At 39.5% G+C, this 23,195-nt stretch overlaps 1 protein-coding gene across 1 annotated transcript in view; it reads left to right on the top strand.

The window, feature by feature from the left end:
- The window catches only part of PTPRO (protein tyrosine phosphatase, receptor type O), a 65,530-nt gene that overhangs the window by 14,461 nt on the left and 27,874 nt on the right, over nucleotides 1-23,195 (top strand). The window contains exons 5-12 of the mRNA XM_026070369.1: nucleotides 32-193; nucleotides 2,724-2,923; nucleotides 5,095-5,215; nucleotides 6,800-6,993; nucleotides 9,770-9,881; nucleotides 15,516-15,667; nucleotides 18,332-18,452; nucleotides 22,647-22,786. Of these exons, the coding sequence (XP_025926154.1) occupies nucleotides 32-193; nucleotides 2,724-2,923; nucleotides 5,095-5,215; nucleotides 6,800-6,993; nucleotides 9,770-9,881; nucleotides 15,516-15,667; nucleotides 18,332-18,452; nucleotides 22,647-22,786 (1,202 nt within the window). The remainder of the gene's footprint in view (nucleotides 1-31; nucleotides 194-2,723; nucleotides 2,924-5,094; nucleotides 5,216-6,799; nucleotides 6,994-9,769; nucleotides 9,882-15,515; nucleotides 15,668-18,331; nucleotides 18,453-22,646; nucleotides 22,787-23,195) is intronic.

The following is a 23,195-nucleotide window of genomic DNA, read 5'->3' as shown; positions in this document are numbered from 1 at the left end:
TAATCCACACTGCTTCTTTCTCCTGATTTAGAGGACTCCACAGAATTTCTGACAGTAAGCGAGGACACTCACAAATTTGTTGCTGAACTGAAAGAACCGGGGAAATACAAGTTATCTGTAACAACATTTAGCTCCTCTGGCTCTTGTGAAGTTCGGGGAAGTCAATCAGCAAAAACACTTAGTTTTTACATCAGTAAGTATCTCAGCAAATCTGTTTCACCCAGACCAGTGTAACTTTAAAGTACGGAGGTTTTGATGAGTAAAACACTGTGGCATCTGTGGCGTCTGCTGCAGTATCGGCAGAGTCTGGTTTTCGAGAATTTCCCTGTGCCAGAGAAGGAAATATAGTGGAAATATGTAAGTGCAGCTGCCTGGATGGGCCTCGATCATGCCATCTTGACAGAGCTAAGAACTGAAAGCAGGTGAGGCTTCCGATAGAGCTGTTGCCACAGCTCAGAAGTGGCTCAGTGAAATGGGACCCCTTTTTGCATCTTTCAAAGAAAGGATCAGAGAATTAAAGTGGTGGTTGTAGAGAATCTTGAAAATATTTAACTTTCTTATTCCTAGAAACTGTGTGTATTGGGGCAGGAACAAAGTGTGAGGCAGTCAAAGGGCATCTCAGGCTTAGAGTATGGGAACTGCAGAAGCATTCAAATCAGATGGCCTCTGAGAGAACGTATGGCAAATTTTGGTAGATGAACCAGTCCAGCCTGCTAACACTCAGAGGAGAAAAATGAATTTGTTATTTACCTGTAGAATCCTAGGGTTTCTTAACTGAAGGTTTAGTAAAAGACAGAATAATAATACAGTACTATGTAAACTAAGACCATAACTGACAATTAGATCAGCAAATGAGGCAGGTGTAGGTGAATTCAGACTATTATCCTTCTGAGGACTGTGTTCACCTGTGCAGAAAAAAGAGAATGAGATGCCTGAGTAAGTATATCAGGCAACACACACAGAGAATATCTTTTTGTACGAAAGGTAATAAATACATCCTACAGAATGCCCATACGAAGCAAGCAGCACTTGCATCACTGTACAACTTTACATCTGGGAGGATAGTGTTTCCCCCAGATCATGAATGCTGCAGCAAGATATGATAGCTAAGTCTGGTGGAAATACCTATACTTAAGCTAGTCTTATAAGGAAATGTATTTAAGTATATTACTAATAAAAAATATGTCTTTAGTAGCTCATAACACTTAAAAATATTTACTGTTTGGGCTTAAATTCCTCATAATGGCTAACTGCACTTAACTGAATTCCCCTATCTCTTCTTTATTTTTAACAACTTCACAGCTGAAAGAAGTCTTTGGAAAATAAAGAGAGAAGTGTAGGATTTATGGATTCCTAGGTCAAGGATGAACTTGAATCTTATTGGGTGTAAAGTATTAAGATGTTACAGGAATATAATGAATATTTTCATGTTACCTGTAATATATGAGGGGGGATCATTTGTTTTGATTTTTTTTTTTTCAGTGAAGTCTACACTAGTTTTGCAGGCTTTTAGAACTGCATGTAGGCAGTTATCCTATTTATCCTGATAAATTCAAGATCCTGATTATTTTAGGTGGATTTAATAAGTATTTCTGAAAATATACCAAATGTGAGATGTGAACAAGTACAGTTCAGGTGAAATGACTTTTCCATTCCTCTTAGTCTGCTCAGGTAGGCTTTGTGTGGGGACCACAGTTTTGATCTGAGACATGAAGGTAGGGTAGCTAAGTTCTCTTGATGACAATGTTGAAAGAATTTAAGAATAATAAGAACTATACATACATCCAGTGGCTTCAGAGACCACCTGTTGATTACATTCCTCTTTTTACCAGAGTAGGCTCTACTGTCCTGAATAAATTTTGCTCACAGCTTCACCGTTATTTTATCTTTTTAGCTTTCAGTCAGTGAATCATCCTGTCAAATTACTGGCTTGTATTATTGAACATTTTTGTTGCACCCAAATGCTGTCTGGATTGTCAGACATTATAGGCTGATCTTACACCAAACTCATGTTTTGGTGGTTGTTTTATTTTCGTAATAAACTAAAAGAACCAATAGAATTTTATGCAGCAAAGAAAGGTCAAGGAGACAGCTGTCAAGAGCATTACTTAAAACTGGTAAGAAAAGTTGGTAATTTTCATGAAATCTGAAATTTTGACCAAGTTTGAAGTTATTTTCCAAATTGTTATTTTATCTCTATTTAACCTTTTGTTCTCTACAAAGAGCTTCAGAAAGTCTGATAGAGAATGAGATTCTTCAGTGTGGCAACCTCTGTGAATCAATTTTCACACTTCAGTGCCATAGTACACTTGGAGGGTATTTTAGTGTGTAGAGAAGGGAAATGTTTTGTGTGCTTATCCTCTAATAATTGTTAAGAATCTGTACATTAATGGATATCACTGGTTTTAAAATGCTTCTGTGGAGCAAACCTGATATTTCTAGGAGGTTTCTGGTAAGCAGTAGAGAATACTGCATTCTGAATTTTTGGAACAGTAACATTTCTCTTGTCATCTTCCGCTTTGCTGCAAGTGAAATAGCACTGGCTACAGGCTGTATCCCTGGGGTTGCTCTTTGCTGCCTGCAGGCTAAGCCACTGGACAGCTGTCAGTCTGACCTCTTTCACTCGTAGTGAAAATCTCATGAAAGAAGGGTGTTTTAGCACAAGTGCCCTAAATGCAGGAGTCACGTGGCTTACTGATGCGTGCTTTTGTGGCGTGTCGCAGGCCCCACGGGTGAATGGATAGAAGAGCTGACAGAAAAGCCCCAGCACGTGACCGTGACGGTGTTGAGCTCCACGACTGCCCTGACATCCTGGACAGCCTCACAAGAGAGCAGTGGCAATGGCACCATCATCTCCGTCATCTCCCTAACCTGTCAGAAGCAAAAGGAGAGCCAAAGGCTTGAAAAACATTATTGCACTGAGGTAGGGGGAAGAACCAAAGCTTCTTCAAATACCAGGAAAAATATTCTTGTTGCTAATCATCCTGCTGCTTGTTATCTTAGTGCCCAAGGGCCCTGTCATGCTAAGGACTGGAAAAGCACAGTGGTTGGCCATGTCTTTTACAATCTACAGAGATAAGGCTGGTACAGGGTGGAGGGGAGAGTGCAGCATGCAAGAATGGGTCAGTGTGCAGTAAACCGTACCAGTGCTAGCATTGCATTTCTGCTGGACTGAGTGTGGCCGATCCTTTGTTCAAGCTTGTGAGTTATGTTGCACCCTTAAAGGCATTTCTGTGGCAGTAAGCAAAATAGTGCCACATCATGTTATAACACTAAGGCACGTGCTCTAATCCATTGTATTAAGAAAAGTGTTCTCATGCACGGTTATCATTGAACTTGCTTAAATTTATTCTTAGATTTCCTACATATGAGTACAGAAACTGACTCTAAACTTTCTGAAAGTTTCGGGATGATCAGAAGTCAGCTTTTCTTTTCATCTGTAATGTCAGCACTAGGAAGGTGAAAACACTAATCATCCAAACTACCTGTGATCTGAATGGACAGCAGTACTTTAGGGCTGCCGTTTGGGTCATGTCTCTGATGATAAAGAATCCTGAACCTCAAAACATGCCAATTTTCAGTTACTTGAAACCAGTAGTGTATGTGACCCCATGTCAGATCCTATGGCTATGGTGGCTCAGTGGGATGTGGCTTCAATTAGAAAAAGGTTTTAGCCCACATCTCCGCTTCCTTGTTTGAATGCTTGCAATTCTGTTTTTCTGGGCAGTGCCACAGCTTGTCTGGCTCCCTAAATGTGTGGAACCGAGGAGTTTGAAATGCCTGCAATGATGCCCTTAGCACACCCATGGGAATGGGAGAAGAGAGCTGACACTCCCTGTAAATCTTCACCTCCTTTAACTTGGGATTAGCCCTTCAAGTTGAACTAGAAATGAATTATTAATGGGAGTTTGCATACTTTAAAAGCCTCCTTTAACATAAATCTTTGTTTTGGGTTATATTTCAAGAGTGGTCATGAACTTGCACATTTGGAGGTCTTTACATGAAGAATTGAGAAGTGTCTCTTCAGAACCATTTTGTAATTTCCTTGAGTTCTTTTCCTTCCATTTATTAAAAAAAATGCAGTCATTTAATCAGGAAGTAAACCAATACAGTAGACAATTATAAACCAGACGTAGCAGGTATATAAATATATGATTAAAGGAAGTATTATGGGAATCATCTATAAATTCAAATACAAGTAATTACCTAAAGCCTATCCATGAATAATCAAGATATCTGTAAAAGTAAATGCGTGTTTATTGCAATAAGTAGAAAGGTCTAAATACACTTATTTGTTTCTTTTTTTCATTACAGATATTCTTACCATCACTAATCAGATTTTACCAGATTATTATACCTGAAATTGTTAATGGCTCCCTGACAAGCTGAAAAGAGGAAAATTCAGTGCAAAGTTCAATCTATTTATGCCATTGTTCATGAATCAAAAGTGATTAATCTTTCCAAAGTAGCTGTTAAATTCTATTCCTCACCTGACCAGACATCTGCCTCCAGCTCTGAGCAACACCTGGCACTTCAGAGCAAAAGTTTTAATGCTGATGTTTCAAACTGAAAAAAATGCCACAAAGTCCCTTAGTCAGTATTTGCCATGCTGGGCAGGAAAAGTGAAAGCAAGTAATTCCTCTCTGATTCCAGCATGCAGTTGTTTAACACTTGCATTCAGAAGACAGGATACCCGTAACCCTGCCTTTAGCTCACACAGCTGCTTGTGAATCAGATGGCCAGTGAGAAAACTCAGGCCTTTTTTGAAAACGCTCTGTCTAAACACTCCAGCCTGAATTTCAGCCTGAATATCACCTGAATATAAATAACATAGCCTGAATATTTCAATGAACTTTGATACTAAGAAAAAATTTGGTGCTCTGCTGTCACTGAGATGTAATGTATGACATTTAAGTGGCTCCTCACCACTTTCACAGTTTTGTCATTTTGGGCCTAATGGATGGAGGTGTAGACACTGAGATTAGTATGTTCAGAATGATGAGTTTTGTAACTGAAGTAATTTGAGTATAATCTCAATCGTCTTTTAATTCGCAAAGTAAATGCTTTATAACTGATGTGTTCCCCTCCTACTAGGTGAATTCAAGCAGCAGCCTCATTGAAAATCTTGTTCCTGGTGCCCAGTACCAGGTTGTGGTTTACTTACGGAAAGGACCATTGGTTGGACCGCCTTCCGATCCTGTTACTTTTTCCATTGGTAACCCCCGCATCTACTGTTTGAACTTTTTTTTTTTTTTAATAGCATATACATTATGGCTTAGAAGCCATTAAAGAGTGCAGACAGAGCTGTCATGTTGGTTATTTCAGATGTAACGAATGTTTACAGAGACTATTTTCTTCCACTGTCTAGCTGACTACTGAGGGCTTCCTTCAGTGGAAGATGGGCATTTCCTGTTTAGACATTAGGTGTTTAAAATAACTAAGGAGGAATTATGGCCAGGGTTCATGCACATAGTGGCYCTGTGGAAAGGCCCATCTCCATCTTTGGACACTTAAATATGTGTTGGTCTCTAGCTTGCTCATGGTCTATATCACTTAGGGTGGGAGTCACTGCACTTACGTGTAGCCAGCCTGACTTGCAGGTAGTCTGTGGTCAATGGCACCTCCAATAGGCCATTCATTGCCCTTTCTCATGAAATGTATGGGAGTGTGTTAGGACATTGGTTGCAAATGTACTTTTTGACGGATGTAATGTGGCCCAGCCTGAAGGCCTCTGTGCTAAGAGTCAGGAGAGCTGTCTTGTCTTCCGTGGTACCACATGACCATGACCAGCTCTCTTTGGTTGTGTGTACCTACTTTTTCTTGAATTTAAAAATGTATCTCAATGTTCTCTGCTTTGAGGTCTGGAGATGAAAAGAATGCTGTAAGAGTAGTAAACTGCACAACAGTTCTGTGAATTTATCGGTGGTATCTAATGATGAATGAAGCTGAAAAAAAATAATAATTACACTTTAAAAAGAATACAGTTCTCCCTATGTTTACCCTAAGGCTCCCTTTCACTGGGTAGATGTGAACGCTTTAGAGAAAGGTCAGAAAATACATGTAAATGGGGACTGATTTATGAAGGGAAAGGCAGTCATCTGTGCTCACATGGGCTGAAGTAATCTGGGTGTTGTTCTTGGCTCTAACCCTACATGCAGTAGTTGGAGTTCTGCAGTCCTTGCAAATGTTAGCTAAGTACRTATTTAAGTAGCCTCACTGAAGTCAAGAAGAATAATTGCTTTCCAGACAAGTAAGGGTTGCAGAATTTGACCCTTCAGTGACATTTTTCAAATCACTTGACTTCTCACTTTCTCAGTTTCCTCATCTGTGAGGCAAATACAGCAATACACAACAGCATCCTTAGAGTCCCCAGGGAAGACAAGGTAGACATAAAAAGTGTTTGTTCTTGTGGCATTTATCTTCCGAAGTTTCATGACTTTTGATGCTTTTGGTTTGAGCACATGACTTGAAATAGCTCCTAAACAGCCTAATTTTTGAAGTAGAACAGAACACTCCATTTATGAAAAAATCAATCCCTTCACTTTATCTCAAGCGAAGCAGCCAACACCAAGTGGTCTTCAGTCATTTCTGAAATATTAGACCTTAAACTAGAGAACAAATACTGAAAAATTGTTATACCGTTGCTTGTGACAAGGAGGTAGGACAGGAATTAAACAGTTGGGAACAAACCCCAAATAGGTTGAACTTGGTTAAAAAAAGGTATAGCATAGCCATTTGGTTAAAAAAAAAAGTAATTGATTAAAAWATATATATATTAACCACTGTTTCTGGTCTATAGTGCCCACTGGAATAAAGGATTTGACGCTTTACCCTTTGGGACCTACTGCTGTGGTTTTGAGCTGGAACAGACCTTTTCTTGGGGTGTTCAGGAAATATGTTGTAGAAATGTTTTACTTCAACCCATTGACGATGACCTCTGAGTGGACAACCTACTACGAAATAGCAGCAACCATCTCCTTAACTGCCTCAGTGGTAAAGTGACCATTACTGACTATTGCTTTTCCATGTGTGTATAGCTCTGACACTCTGTGATGTTTCTTTGTCCAGCTTTTCCCTCATGCATATGTATATACACATTTAAACCCTGAACATTTTTCCAAGCAAAGTAAAGAAAATGACTAGGATGCTACAGACATTTTCTCTTCTCAGGTAAGGGAAGGGCAGCTGAACCATGGTAAAGCTCATGGATGTAACAGCTCTTAAGCAGAGCTATAAGACAGGAGACGGGCCTCTTTTTTGTTGACAAATTGGCATGTTCAGCAAGTCCAGAGGCAGCTTCAGATTGGAGGTGCATTGTCAAGGCTTTAACCAACTCCAGCATCTCCTCAGGGGAGTAGTCTAAAGCCTTATCTGCATAATTGGTATTGATAGTATGGATTTGGGGCCTGCAGGCTAGTCTTGGAGCAAACCATCTGGAATGCTTAACTGTAGAGATGTTCTTGCTAAAATAGCCTTTGTGCTTCTGAAGTTGCAGAGACTTATGCCAGGATTTCACCTAGGCTGAAATCGCTCTCTGAAAGAAAACACRCAAATGCACACCAAAACATCTTTGCAGCACTGGGCATTCAGCAGAAATAAAGTGAATTTTTACCCTTCCTTTCCACGTCTTTCTAGAGAAGGTGAATAGATTTCATTCAGACTTTGCCCTTGCACAAAACCATGAGCAATTTAGCTGAAAGTAGTTGTTCAGAAAGTTATGAGTATGCAAAAAGGATAGTAATAACTTTTGCTGCTTGTGAAAGCTGTAGTGATTTATGGTAATTCATTTGCATAATACCATTTGTGTAGTCATTTTAGCTACAGAGGCTTAACTATAATTGGTACAAGACTATAAATTTAGCACATAAATCTCCAAGGAAATTAAAAACAAAAATAACTTACCAAATGAGTAATTAATATCTTATAATCATGACTCAGCACAATTAGATTAATACCTGACTGATCCAAGTCATCTTAGAAATAATACCGTGTTCAGGAGTTAATGATGTCGTTCATTAGAAAATGAGATCATTATTGTTGCAAATCCTGCCCATGGAAACCAAGGGAAGTTGGAACTCCTTTGTCTGAATTTCAGTCTCAAATGCAACAGTGCTATATTGCAGCTAAAGTGAATATTTCTTAAAGAATAATTTTATAGATTAAGTCTAAATTAGAAATGGATTTCTTTTTTTCCTGTTTCTCTATTATGGCATTTAGTAAACAAGTATGTTCTGGTGAACCTTTCTTTGGGTTCCCTAGTAGTACTCCAAATAGATTGTGTCAAAATGCCACTGGGTCCCACAGATTTCCCTATAATCAGTACATCATTTGTCCTCTCTGAGTGATATATTCTGGAGCAACAGTATCAAGAGGTGGGGAACTCAAAAATCAAGCTACCTGACTTTGACCAGAAATTATTTCCTGAAGGGTTATCAGTTGGCCAGGAGTCTTGGGTCTGAATTGCCCTTTCACTCTGTTTAGTTGTTTAGTTCATTTTGTGCTTTGCAGCATATTTTAAAATAGTCAAAGCAACCCTGGTATTGTCAAAAAAACCCTTAGGGGCATGCCAGAAGAACTCTAGGCAGCTTCCTGGTTTCAGTGTTAATTAGATACCACTTTTTTAAAAACCATAAAGAGAATATTCTACAAACTCTGTATTTGGGTTGCCTTGTAGAATCTGAAAAAAGGGCCACTGCAGTCAGCAAAGCTCTTTGAAAATGGCATTTTCTAATTTCTTAGAAATTTTCATTATTTCCAATTTGCTTTTAATTTGAATTATAAAAATATCATTAGGATTTTCATTTAAACATGAAATTAAATATTTGAAGTGTTTTGTGCTGCCATTGAAAGTATTTGATTTTTAACTTGAATATTACAAATGACATTGCAATATAAAATACATTGTATTTTATACTTCATTTATATCATTTATATTTATATATATATAATTTATATCTCATTTATAACTCATATTTCATTCATGTATCATTCATAATAAATGATAACACAATATGATATACACTTTGAAAATGGAAAAAAAAAGAAGTTTTTTGAAATGATGGTATCTGAGTGAGAAAAAAATTTTCTAGTGTATCCTTTAAACACATTTAATTAAAAAAGAAAAGCCCACATACTTCTGTTAAATATGTTGCTTCCATCAAATCTGATTTTTTTGACAGAAAAATGTTTTGTGGGATTTGTTCTGCCTGCCCTGGAAATCAGTGAAAGGTTCCAATGTATAGGGAACTGGACCATGTGTATGCGGATAAGCAGCAGAGCTGTCACAACCATGTTTGGTCTCTCTGCACAGATTTTTGAATAAATTCAAGCCCCAGATTTCACAGGTTCACTGGACTTGATAGCAAATTACATGAGTGATGCTTAAAAGGGCCATAGGATCATAATTTCCTGAAAATACAGTGTTCATGGGCGTCTGGCTTGAGTTAGGCAAGACATAGGTGCAGGCTGATGCAGCTTTGCTAGTGTGTTTTCTAGCTGTCTTTTCAGGCAGAGAGAAGCATGAAGAGTGACCTCTCTTTGCAACATCCGCCTGCACACTTTACTCCTGTTTCTCTCTTAGTCATGTAGAGCTTACGATTCCCCAAAATTCAAGATGGGGCGAGTGCACCACTGGAGTACGGAGGGGGAGCTCAGTAAAGCTGTGCCCACCTGTGGGCACGAGGTGTATAAATACTGTCATATTTTATCCGTCATGCCTTGCGGTGGTGAGTTTTCTCCTGAGCCGCTCTTTGTCTTTGTCACTTTATAGAGAATAGCCAACCTGTTGCCTGCTTGGTATTACAATTTCCGGGTTACCATGGTGACTTGGGGGGATCCCGAGCTGAGCTGCTGTGACAGCTCCACCATCAGCTTCATCACAGGTAAGCGGCAGTGCCATAGCTGGTCCGTGGAGATGCTCCTGGGAGCAGAAGTGCTGAGAGAGCCTGGCTTCACCTGCAGATATTTGCAAGTTAGGGTATTTAACAGCTAAACTTTTGGGTTTTTTAAGGAAAGCTTTGAGGACCGCTTTAGTTCCTTATATATCATTTTCCAATGCAAAGTGTAGTGTTTTTTACTCTGTTTTCTTCCATCAGCTGTACACATGCCTCCAGAGACGGTCAGTGATCCTGCTCGCCTTTACAGCATTGTATGTTTTACCCATTGAGGAAGAAATGAGTAATTTAATAGTATGAATTATTAAGTTTGCTAATATTATGAAAAATTTTTCTGTATATTTGCAATGTTTCCAAGTGCTTTTTCCCACCTCTTTCCCCCTCACAGTAGTGAGCTTGTAATCCATAGGTCAGACGGTGACTTCTGTGGTATCTTAGTTAACATACAGTAAAATTAAATATTCTTATAATATGTTGTGTAGCATGTTACTCTTGTGCTCCAACCTTGTATTATCTGCTGAATATTCTTGTTTGTGCACAGTCAGGAAATAAGGGTGCTCCTTTGATCAAAACATTGCACCTGCCCTGGGTAAACTAGACTTGAGAAACTGTGATGCTGGCAAGTCATTCATAATCCAGATTCTCAGCTACAGTAAACTGATAGATCCGCATTGATTATTGTCTTCCAGTGGAAAAAGCTTTGTGTTTAACGCACTCCATTGTCCCTCATCAGATACTTTGAGTTCAAGTCTTCAATACGTCAAATAGATATGGACTAGATATGGACAGATACAGACTAGAATACAATAGCTCCTGTTAGCTCCTTGCAGTGTATTTCTAGGATCGAGGCTGTATAATTTGAAGTTCCCTACTGAATCGTTTTGCTTTTATGCACCACCGTTTAGTTCACCTTGCAGAAGTATGGCTGATTGAAAGCAGTAAATAATTCATATGCACCATGAGAGGAAATAGAGTGTGAAGCATTCTTATTTTCCAGCTGTAGAAATCACATTATGAGGAAAATCAGCCTATCTAGGCCCCAGTCGCTCCCTCCAGAACAAATACTAGCCTAGCCCCAGATTTTCTGTTTGGCAAAAGCCTAAGAGGATGTAATTGAGGGAGGAGCTGAAGAAGACCCATTTGCAATGATGATTAATATAGTGCCTGTGCTTGATTGAGCCGTGAGAGCAGAATTATCACTGAGTTAAATCCTAGCTCCACTAAAGTTGGTAGAAACCCTCCCATCCTGAGATATCTGATCCCAAGCTGGACTGTCCAAGAATTCTGGCACTTGTCCAGCGCCTAAGAAATTCACAGCGCCCCCCTGGAGCCCCATGAATATCTCCAATGACATTTCTTATCCTTTGGCTTCAGTAATCTTTTCTGTATCACTATAATGAAGTCATTTTCTGACTAGTTGGTTGCTGCGTGAGGGGAGAAATGTGTCTTTTCACAGCTGGTCTGGGCACCAGGTTGAGCATTTTACCATGGAAATGTTCCAGTTGGGCCTGCACATTTTAATATTGTGTCTTCAAAAAGCTGCAGCAGAACTCAGTGAGGTTAAGCTTATTATAAAATATAAACTTTCATTAAGATCAGTCTGGATCTCTGTACAGGGAAGGTAAAGACTATTACAGCTATTAGATGAAAAATTGAGCAACTCCTTATCTAGTACATGTAGACAAAATCAGAAATGGATGAACATCTTAGATAAGGTCATCCATTTGTGACTGGCAAAACCTATCTTCAGAGAAGGTATTTGGTCTTCGAGTGAAAATATCCAAAAAAGGAGTCTCCCACCTTCCCAGGTGAGATGTACCACTGCTTAGTTATTCCTATTATTAAGGGTTTATCCTTCATTTCTGATCTAAATTTTTCTGGCTTTAATATCCGGTCCATGATTCTCATTACACTTTTCTCTTATTGACTGAAGAACCTCAAATGTGTTTTTTTTTTCTACACAGAATTTAGTTTCAATCTTTTCTGTTGATAAATTGCATCCATTGAACTCTTCAAGTCCTCTCATAGTCAGGCATTTTTCTGTTATGTTTTTCCCTCCTTTCCCTCTCTAATTTTTATTGTCTTTTCCAAAGTATGTGAACACTGAAATTGTAGTACCAGCCTGCTGCATACTCACTACAGAGGCAAGATCAGCACCTTATTCAATGCTCTCCTGTTTGCGCATCTAGATGATTACATTTGCTATAGCATCGCACTGGATATCTATGTTGATTTGCTTCAAAATCTAAATCCTTCTTAGAGTAGTTACTTTCCAGAATACACCATTCAGGAAGGCTTGCTTGCCTTCCTTTTTTCCCTAAATATTCAACTTCGCACATGGAACTTTGAAATACATTGTGTTTGAGCAGGCCCAGCTTAGCAGCAATTCAAATCACAGCACTATCCAAATCCTCTGCTCCTCTGCCAGTTGCCGTGCTATTTGCATGGTTTATCGGCAGTGGTTTTCCTTTCAGTTTATTGATGAAAGCGTGGAACAGCAGTGAGCCAGATCACAACATTTTAAGGGAACAGTCCTAACAAACAAATCTGATTTGATCAAATTACAAGTGCTTATCACTAGAGTCATCACTTCTTATTGGTGTTAAATACATTCCTGTCTTCTGATTACCTTATTAATTGAACCCTTTTCAGTTTTGTCTTGAGACTGTTGGGCTCGCTGGCTATCGTTACAGAGGCCATGCCACAACTGAAATATTGGCATATTGTTAATACTTCTCCCCTCTTGAACTCTTTCTGGTGAATAAAGACTTCTTAGAAGCTCCCCTCGGGAGCACGAAGTTGTCTTAGATGTTTCTTGCAGGAAAGGGGCATGCCAGTTTTCCATATCTGCAAGTTTAAAATCTTTGTCCCCAGCTGGTCTGCTTTTCACTGTGTAAGTTTAGCAGGAGACTGCAAAGGTCTTTATCACCCTCAGCCTCATTCTTTCCAAAGAGGTAACAGATGTTTTTATGGAGCACTCTGCCCCTTTCTGCCTTGTTCTGAATAACACTACCTACCCTGCACAGCCTGAGTATGTGGCCAAGATTAATAATAATAATAATAATTAAAAAAAACACACAGGAAACCCTCTAGATTTTGACACAATAAATAAAAGGTTTTGTGGTCTTTTTGACAGTACCATCTGTCAATTTTTCTGCATATAACTGGAAAGCTAACCTTTGTACATAGAACATAAGCATGTTTTTAAACCAAAGTAGAAGGATTATCTGGGAGCTTGGGACAGCACCTCGCAGCGAGCTCAGGGCAAACAAACCATTTCCCTAATGCAGGATCCCATTGCTCATCTAGAGACTATAGCTAGGTTGGGGCCTTAGTGAACTAAACTAGAGCACCTGGAATGAAAAGGCTATCAGAAGAGACTAGATGATAGATAACTCTCTCCCACAACATCTGTTCAGATGTCTCCAGGTGGCTGGGTGGGATTTCCCATAAGTAAATACTTCATGAGAAACAGCCAGGCTCCTGAAGCAACTGTTGCCCACTGCCGTAGTGACATACGSAGAGTGCCAAACCACCAGTGTTGCTGTGGTGACTAATGAGTTTTTAATGGCACCTGCTGTAAACAGCTGGATTTAAAACAATTGTAAGCAAGGGCTTTTTAGACCACCAACATTTTTTTTCACAATGAGAGTGCTTTTAGTTTTGGAAAAACAAAAAGTGTAGGAAAGGTAGACCATCAGTGCTGATGAGTATCATCACATCTGTCCTTACTGTGGAGCTGTTGTCTGTCTTTCCAGTGGATGCTTTCAGCTGTCACTTCAGACCAGGTCAGCAAAGGGATTTAAGTTCCTACAGCCTCTTTGTGCACCTGGGCTTCCAATGGGATATGATGTTAGGGAAGTCAGGCACAGAAATCCCTTCCTAGGTTTGGGTCTTGTCTCTTCTTTACATATCATGGTTGTTCATTGCCACATATCTAAAGTTAACACCTGTGTGAACATTAACAGGGGAAGTATGTCATCAATATCTAGGTATATGAGGAAATTAGTAAGAGTATATAAGATTCATGTGACATTAGATTGTAATGAATACACAGTCCTTGCCTGGAGATGGGCTGGGAACTCCAAAAACTAAGAGAAACATTTATTTAAAGGTTTTGTGCTAATAAGCTTGCTTCTGTTCAACAGCATAGAAAGACATTTTAAAGATGAATTTGAGAGAAGAATCTTACAGATGTTTCTGAATGGCTCTAAATAGTCCGTGGCATCATATTTGTTGCCTTCCTCAATGATCACTTCAGTGAATCTCTGTTCTCTAACAAATGTCTAACTGCAAGATCAGAGTCCTAAAAGTCTTTCTGAAGGCAGCAGTGACACCTTGTGGTCCCTTCAGGCAGTCCCACATGCCGAGGCAGCCCTGTGTCTCTTTGCCTGCGCTGAGGACGTGTGTGGAGGGAAGCAGCCCTCCCTGAGCAGCGGTGTCTGAACTGCCTTCACACAAACACAGATGACTCAACCGGGTTAATGTAGATGAGGATCAATCTGTAGAGTTTTTCAGAAGAAGCTGCCAAGCATGTGGATTCGTTTTTTCCCATTTTATCCAGGCTGTCCCACTGATGTCATCTTGAGGGGCATCATCATCTTAAGCCAGGCCTTTGCCAGTTGCTGAAATTCACTTTTGGGGCTCCATTCTATTTTGAGTTAAATCCAGATGGGGGACCTGCACCTCCCCAGTTAGGCGATCAGGGCGAGCTAATCAGTTATACTCCCTCTGCAATTAAGAGAGAAAGAGAGAGAGGGGCACCTCCAGGAGGTAGTTCTCTTACTTGTCTTAAGTACCTGTTTAGGAGGAAATGAGTTGCTCTGGAGATTCATTTTTTTCTTCTTTGACTGTATTGGGGAGCCAAGGGCTTGCCGGCCTGACACGGCAGCGAGGCAGYGGTGGGCTCGCAGGGCTGCTGCGGGGAAGTCTGAGCTGGGCAGTGCAGGGGACTGTGCCGGGGGGAAAGTGGCTGGGTGTGAGGAGGACCCTACTGTATTCCTGTAGACTAGATGCTTGATGCTTAGATGGCTATCATCAGCTAACTGCTAACTTCTGTGATGGTGGACCTTTCACTCTGGGAATAAAAGTGGCTGAAAGTTTTCATACAAAAAGATTTCTTTGGAAAAATGAAGGTCTGGGGCTTTTCCTCATAACAAGATGCCAGCTCAGTGAAGAGAAGGTATTTTTCCTATGGAAGAGCTATTCAAATTATTGAGTGTACAATTTATATTTATTTCTCACTGAATGGCACTTCTTTTCAGGGCTTTAACACAGTGAAGCAATATCTGAGGCTTCTAACTTGATTTTGGGTTCCATTTATAAATGTTGAATCAAAAAATGATTTGTGTCAGACAGTAACTTCATGCTTTTTTTTTTAACTGAAAGATTGCAAACAAAATATATTTCTGTTCCAAATGTCTTCCAGGGAAAATGCCTTTTTTATCTATTTCAACTAGTACTCAGGAGTCAGTATAAATGCAGGTGCTTTTCTTATTAATACCTTTCTGGTATTTTTGCGATTCTCTCTTCCCAATGGTATCCTTTGGCAGAAGTTTATTATTGTGCTTGGTAATACATTGTGTTAGATCCTTCTGTAATACGTTTGTCTTATTCCCTCAGCACCAGTGGCACCTGAGATTACCTCCGTCGAGTATTACAACCACCTTCTGTACGTCAGCTGGACCTATGGAGGAGATGGTACTGACCTTTCTCATTCCAGGATGCTGCATTGGATGGTCATTGCGGAAGGAAAGAAAAAAATCAAAAAGAGTGTAAGCATTATTGGGGAAGGTGTAGCTCTTTCCTGTGTATTTTTGTGTTCAATTGAAAATTTTTTTATTACAAAGTTTTGGCAAGCTGACTGAGATTGGTAGAAGCCTCATCAGCTGAAGTATGCGCTTCTGAGGACTCACTCTCAAAATAGTCAGTGAACAAAATGACTGTATTTGTGATCTGACACAAGTGGTGATAATTTAAGTGAAAATTTAAAAATAGCCTCATGGTATTAAAACTATTAATTGCAGACAGTAAAACATAAGAGTATTTTTTAGTAAACTGATATTGTCCCTTCAGTTTCTAGTTAATGATAACCTAGGCTAGACATACTGGCCGAGTTTCTTAGTTCATTCAGTGCAGGTAGYGTAACTTCCCTTTTTCTGACTTTATCAGGCAGACATCCTTATCTATGATGTTTGATTTCCATTTTCTATTTGAATACAAGTTCCACTAACTGATGGGATGAGGATTTCATCCAGAGCATATGCACTTGCTCAGAAAACTTGGCAGACGTACAGAAGCATTCTCGGCACATTCTCTTAAACTCCCTGGCCCAATTTAAAAATCGCTTATAAACAGAAATCCGTGTTTTGTCCCATTATGCATTAACTATTGATTCTGCAAGGTACTGAGATACACATCTAACYTGAAGAAAAACAGCAGCCCCTGGACATACAGCATCGAGTATGAAGCAGCAGTGGAGCACTGCAGCACAGGAACTCCTAATACCTGCAGTGTAGCTTCATAAAGTCTGAGGCCATGGAATTTTATTTTTCTACACCATTATTGATATTTCAGTCATTGATGTGCTGAAAGCGTTTGGTCTTTTTCAAGGGAAAGGTTTCATTTCTACAGCTGAAGGCTAAGTATATGCTGAATTAGAACTGGATTTTCAGTGTAAGCCCAAATTCATCAGCAATTTTTATTTGGATTTATATGGAGGCCTCTAGCTTTTATAGGATTCTTAGTGGCTGCAAGAGCGCATCCATCTGGAGCTTGTGCAGTGTGAGAGTCGAATTATATGATTAGCAGAACTGATCAAAAACATGAGATTTCCAAACAGCAGAAGTTTCCAATATTTGGATCTTTGTTTCAAATGTGGAAGAAAACTCAATGTTTTATTTTTTTTTCTCATAAGTAAACTATTTTAAGAATTGAAGTGTAAAAAAAAAAAAAAAAAGAAAGTGTGATTTCGCTCCTTTCCCTCCCTTCCAAAAATCATGTTTCCTTCAAGATTATTATTTTTCCAGGAAAAAATCTGATTTTTGTCAAAACAATGATTTTCAGTAAAACTTATTTTAATATTAAATTTTTTAAATAAATAAAAGATTAAAATCAGAGGATAACTAAAAAAAAAAATCCAAAACTTCAAAACTGTCTTTAGGAATATTTATCTTCTTATTATTTTAATGGCAATAGAACCAGCAAGTATTATTTAGGAAACTCCTGTAACAACCTATTTTTAGCTAATTTCTGTGCTACAACTCATATGTGTAAATACTGGTGCATGTTTCCAGGCTAAAGGGTGTATCTGTTCTCCTAAGCTCTGTTGGTTAGGCACTGTCAGAAAAGGTTTCCTTTAAAAATTAGAGTGTACTAATATGTCTTTATCAGATTTATTATGTTATGTTTGCTTTCCTTGTGAGATTATTTGAAAGAACAGGTAACACAATCAAGTAATGATGACTTATTATTCCTGCTATTTGTATACTTCCCATTAGCAGAGAGACTCTGAAAAAGTTGGTCCATTTTGTTTTAAACAAGTGACCAAAATAATATGAATAGCCCTGTTAGTCTTAATACAGAACTGTCACTCCCTCTCAGGACTGAAAAATTCAGTCTGAAAATTAAGTGACTATAAATACCACCATAAGATTTTCTGCATGCTCTCTTTATATTTAGTCTAAAAGTGCTCTGAAAACAGTCTGCTGTGGTATCTGAGCTCTGCTTCCTTTTTCTGGATAAGTGAGGATCTTAGTCAATAGCAAAGTAATGGGCAGAAGTTTTTGACAAATCTTTTGAATTTCAGCACAGTTTCAGATCGTGTCTGGTTTCAAATGTGTAAATGACTCAAGTCAGTTCTTTCTATGGCTTATTTTATAATCCAGTCTGTGTCAATTGGCCCTGAGATCTGTGTCAAGCCAATAGRTCTGCAGATAGATGTTAGACTTGCCCAGCCAGATCTAATTTGCAAGCTCTTAGGATATATATGTGTACTGGCTTGCCTGTATGTAACTTGTATGTTCTTCTTAGAGATATCTGACTGGATTTAAAGTCTCCTAGAGTTGCAGTGGAGTCAAGTCTATGGTTTGGTTAAACTTAGTTTGATATTTTGTAGAACTTGAAAAATCCAGATGCAAGAGTATTCTCAGTGATGCTGTAAGGAAGTTTTTCTTTCCTCTTTACATTTTCACTGGTTGTACAGAAAATGCGGTCTGAGATTGTCTTCTCTCTGCATTGTGATATTTTATTGAGCATTATGATTTTCTTCTGTTGATGTCAGTGGGAACCGGTTTGTATAGCAAGTTCAGAGTATGCAGAAAATATCTGCTGTGATGCATAGAATTTTGTCTGTAGTGCATTAAGTGATCAGATTAATTTTACAAGAAAGATATCTGCTTTGGGTAATATTTAATGCTTAGTGTCTACAATTATTGCAGGTAACACGCAGTGTGATGACTGCAGTGTTGAGCTTGCCTCCGGGGGACATTTACAACCTTTCAGTGACTGCTTGTACTGAAAGAGGCAGCAATACTTCCTTGCCCCAACTTGTGAAATTGGGTAAGAATACGCTTGCATGTTTGTTAAACTCACTTCAGTGTAAAAGTAGCTCTGTCAGCAGGTTTAGCATCTTCCTCATTTCAGAGTTATGTACCTGTGACTGCATTTTTTGGAAGTTATAATTTTCACCTCATCTTTCTGTGAAGATAATCTCATTCACCTATGTGAAACTACGAAGAGTGGCAGAATCTGCCTGTAAGTGGAAACAGGAGAGTGGAAATGCCTCCCTGGGAGAACAATCCTGCTCCATAATTATTTCTCTAAGAAGGTTTCAGGAACTGGGATTCGGACTTCGCAGCTGAACTTTTCAGTACAAAGCAGACCCCTTCTTGGGTTTGATAAGCCTATTTCTGGATTTCAACTCTGTCTTCGGTCTGATTTCCTGTCTCCTCTTCTCTCCCTCTGGACAACTCCGTGGTCCTCCATCACTGAAAATGTATCCTTAAGTAAAAATCAGTGACAGTATTCTTTATAAAAAGCAGTCAAATTCATGGCTGTGGAACCCAGCATTGTTCTTACAGAAATATGTATACTGTATTCAAAGAAACAAAAAAGACTGAAGAATTTGATCCTTTAGGTGAGAAGGACTTTCAGATATAACTTTCTCCCCAGCATCTCCCTTTACCTCTAAAGAAGACGGCACAGCACTCCACTGTATCTCCACAGCTTTTACATTACTTTTACATGCACATAGAATCCTTGAGCCCTAGGTACCCGAAGCTGTGAAATTATGAAGTGTGCTTAACTGCTTTCAMAGGCATTAACTCCACTGTGAAGACAGGTCAGGAAGAGTTAGTAACTTCAAACTAGATTATGTTCTCTACCCACATAAACCTTTCCTGAGTGACAGTGAAAGGAGTAAACTTAAAGAACTCCGCAATTTCTGATTGAATTAGAGGTCTTGAAGCAATTATCTATTCTTCTTTCCTCATAGTTCCCTTTTACTCAAACCTCTTGAACAGTGTTGGGGCAAGCAGTGCAGTCACAAGAATCTGTGGTTCTTTGAAGTATTTTCACCGAAGGAAAGGACGGAARTTTGAAGGATGTAGAAAAATTCCATGGATCTTTTTCTTCCCTGTGCAAGTCCTGTCCACTGCTTGCCCCATGTGTGCATACAGTTAAGTGTGTGTGTTTGTTCCCAGGACCGAGTGGGTGGATGTGTGTGGTAAATATATCCCCCAACCACCATTATGAAAATGTTTTAGGGGGAGTACTTGGAACATCAGTTAGCTTTATCTTTCAGGCAGGTCCATGAGTATCGTGTATTATTCATGTTGCACACTGAGCAACCTAGTTATATCTTCCAGTTCTTTGTTATGGACAGGAAAAACAGCAAGTGGTGAGTACAGGCAGACTCTTATTGAACTGTTATGGTTATTTTGCTCTTGTTTTTTTATTGACCCCCCCCAAAAAAGTGGAATGGATTCAGTTTTGATAAATCACTTCTAGACGGTGCTTTTGTTTTTTTATTTCCTTTATGCTGTTTGCATTTTGAATAGACAAAAGTAGGGATATTTTACCAGAGGTTTTCCTTCTCTGCGTTTCTGAGGGAGCAGTGAGAGTTGTAATTAGAAGTAGTGGGAACTGATTCTAAGTGATAGACGACTCAGCACTTGGCAGTCACTTAAGGGCTCCTGCCAAATGTTCTTTCCTCCATGATGTTTGCTTCATCCTGGCAAATTTCCACTTACAGACAAATCAAGCCATTTGCTGCAGGCAAAAGGAGGATGTGCTTGGAATGATGCCCAAATATAAAACTCATATTTTAATTGAGACCATTTTTTATCTTGAGTCAGGAATGGAATGTGTTTCTGAATCTAGGAGCAGATATACTGGGGAGAATTAAGGGGAAGGGAAGCCTTCCCATGTAATTCTGGGCAACATGTACCCTGCAGTCCATGTGACAAGGAAGAAGCCATGTAACTGTGCCTCAGTCCCTACCCCTCTCTCCTTAACTTGCTCCCTGTTGCCAGTATAATCTTGGCAGCCTCCAACCCTAAAACACTGGTCTGATTGTCTGAGGATCAGATGCTTCTGCAAAATGTCTATAACCTCTTGAGCAAGTCATTTATGCATTTATGCCAGGTTTTTGGTGGCAAATCTTACACACCACATCCAAGCTCCTCTGACAGTATCTCAAGAAATTATTTGTGAAGGAAGAAAAGAAGAGCAAAATGTTGTTGTATGTGTTACTAAAAACTTCCAGACAGCAAAACATTTAACATGCTTAGAGACTGGGGATGAGATTTTGTGTTCACCTACGCAGTGATGACAGGAGAATAACTCTGTGCTGATCAAGGAAGTTCAGTGAGCTGCTACTTCTTACATTGTCTGATGCTTTTCTTAGTGCCTCAGTCTCCTGGAATAAGCTCATTGCTTCAGAATGCCAAATTTCATTAAATATCAATAGATTACTAAATCTGCAAACTCTGGAGAACAGCTTGGAAATGCACATCCCAAACTTCGCACCTTCTAAAGGCAAACAAAAGGAGCCCAGGATGCCTGAGGCTTTGAAGGCTTGAGATTGAGATTGAGGGATTGAGTATCCCTGATGTGAAGCCATCAGGATCAAAATCAGGAGCCAGCCTTGGTCTTTAAATGATCTTAGAAAAAAGTATATCTTAACATCACTCAAAAAAATGTCTAAGCTGTTCTCTTTCTATGCTCCTTAGGTTTTCCTTTCCTGTTCCCCTATGCTTTCGGTATTCCGCTTTAATTTGAGCAGACATTGCAGTGATAAGTGACCGCCACTAGAGGTCAGATGTTGCCTCTCAATGACAGTTAGCAAGGCCACCGCTGTAAATGAAGATGAAGGATGGGCCTGCAAAGAGAGAACCAAGGCTATCTTTCCACGCATTGTGGGGGCTTTGGGTTGCAGATTCAGATCCTTGTTTCATGGCTTGGTCTCACTCCTCAATGGAAATGAACGGGGGTGTCTTGCCTGAGGATATCTCTCACCGTCATTCCTAGGAGGGCCCCCAGGATTGCGCTCTCCCAAGCCTTTCCCAGTGCCAGGTACAGAGCTGAGTGGAAAAGGCTAGAGCTGGCACTGTTTGATCATTTGAAAGCTCATGTTTACAAATCTGAGGTGGGCCAGACTAGCAGATTTCTACTTCCATATCCCTAGCCCCTTAGGCTTTCCAGGACTTAGGATATGAAGCAGAATTTTCCCCTTTTGTCATTTTATTTTCTTCCCTCTACTTGTTCCTTATCCACCCATTTCTAAAGCAGCCTTTGTTTTTCAGTTGCTTTATTCCTCCCCCCCTGCCCACTCTGCCCAGAGCTGCAAGATATGTGAAGTAATACTTCAAGAACTGAAAAATGAGTGCTTGGAGGCCTTGGAGAATCAGTGTATGGCTGAGCAAATACTCACTTTCAATAGGCACTGTTCACACCATGCTCCCATACCACCCAACAGTCTGCTGTTTTCAATCTCTTGCCCAGGGGATGGCAATAACCTTCCTATGAAAGAATTCACCTCCCCATGGAGGAACCCCAGTCCTTTGAATACGTTAGCTGATTGACAACTGATCCAGCACAACAGCAACAAAAGTAAAGTACTAAATTAGAGAACTCGGAGGWCTGGACCTTAGGATTCAGTGAGGATGAGATCTCCTTATGCAGCTAACTAAAATGGGTGCAGATCTAATGGCCGTGAAATGATAACCTGCAAAGTACCAGACTGGAAGATTTTTTTTTAACTGCTAATTGACTAAACATTTTCTCTGATAAAATCAAATGAACCTAGTCAGTGTTCACTTGTGGGAAGCTGCTTCTTGATTGCCTTCTGGGGCAGGACTTGTGAAGCAGAACTTTCTTGCCCAGAATGTGTTGCTATGTGGACTGTCTTCTTCTCCTGGAAGAGTTTCTGCAAACATCTTTCTATTAATAGAATATGCTGATCATCCCCAAGCAAAGACTCTACTGAAAAGGGAAGTGAGGTAATTATCCAACTGTCCAAACAGAGAACAGTTTAAATAGAGAAGAAAAACCAAGACACGTCACGGTCTTCCTGTTTTACATTGGTAACTTATCATCATGTGAACCAAAGTTTTACATCGGCAGACTTTATCTGAAGGAAATGAAAGACAGAAGGCATCATGCATTACCTTTATTTTTGTTTGATGCTTTCCCTTCTTGGTTGTCCAGAGACTTAAAGATAAACTTAACAAAACGAGATTTTCTTTTCACCAGAACCAGCCCCTCCAAAATCACTGTTTGCTGTCAACAAGACTCAGACTTCAGTGACTCTGCTGTGGGTGGAGGAAGGAGTGGCTGATTTCTTTGAAGTCTACTGCCAGCAGACTGGATCTGGTCAAGAAACAAAAGTCCAGGTATGTAGGTGCCTCTTCTTTGGCTTCTGTTCTTCATTTCTGAAAAGACCTGGACCTTGCATCTTTCTCTTTTGTTCTCTGTTGCTTAGCATTTGTATATAAAGCCTGATTCAATTAGATGGTCAGTACACGTTTGGTCATTAAACCAAAGTTAGCCATGCAGTTAGGAATTAAACCTATAAGACCTAAGCTACTAAAGCATTTGAAATGCTGAAGTATTGAGATCCTTCAAAATATTTAGATTGGCTTCTGTCTTGTAGACCAACATTAAAAAAAAAGAAGAAGAAGGAAAGAAAACAAGCAAACCCAAGTAAGAGATTGTAACCGGTTGGACAGAAGCTATATGCATCTAACACATGCAACAGAGCGTCAATTAATAGCTCTAATATACTCTGCAAAACCTAAAAGG

This window comes from Apteryx rowi, unplaced genomic scaffold (genome assembly GCF_003343035.1).
Source record: "Apteryx rowi isolate R43461 unplaced genomic scaffold, aptRow1 scaffold_31, whole genome shotgun sequence".
NCBI classification, from domain to species: Eukaryota; Metazoa; Chordata; class Aves; order Apterygiformes; family Apterygidae; genus Apteryx; species Apteryx rowi.
Note: the sequence above shows the minus strand (reverse complement) of the source record. Positions and strands in the feature narration are given on the sequence as shown.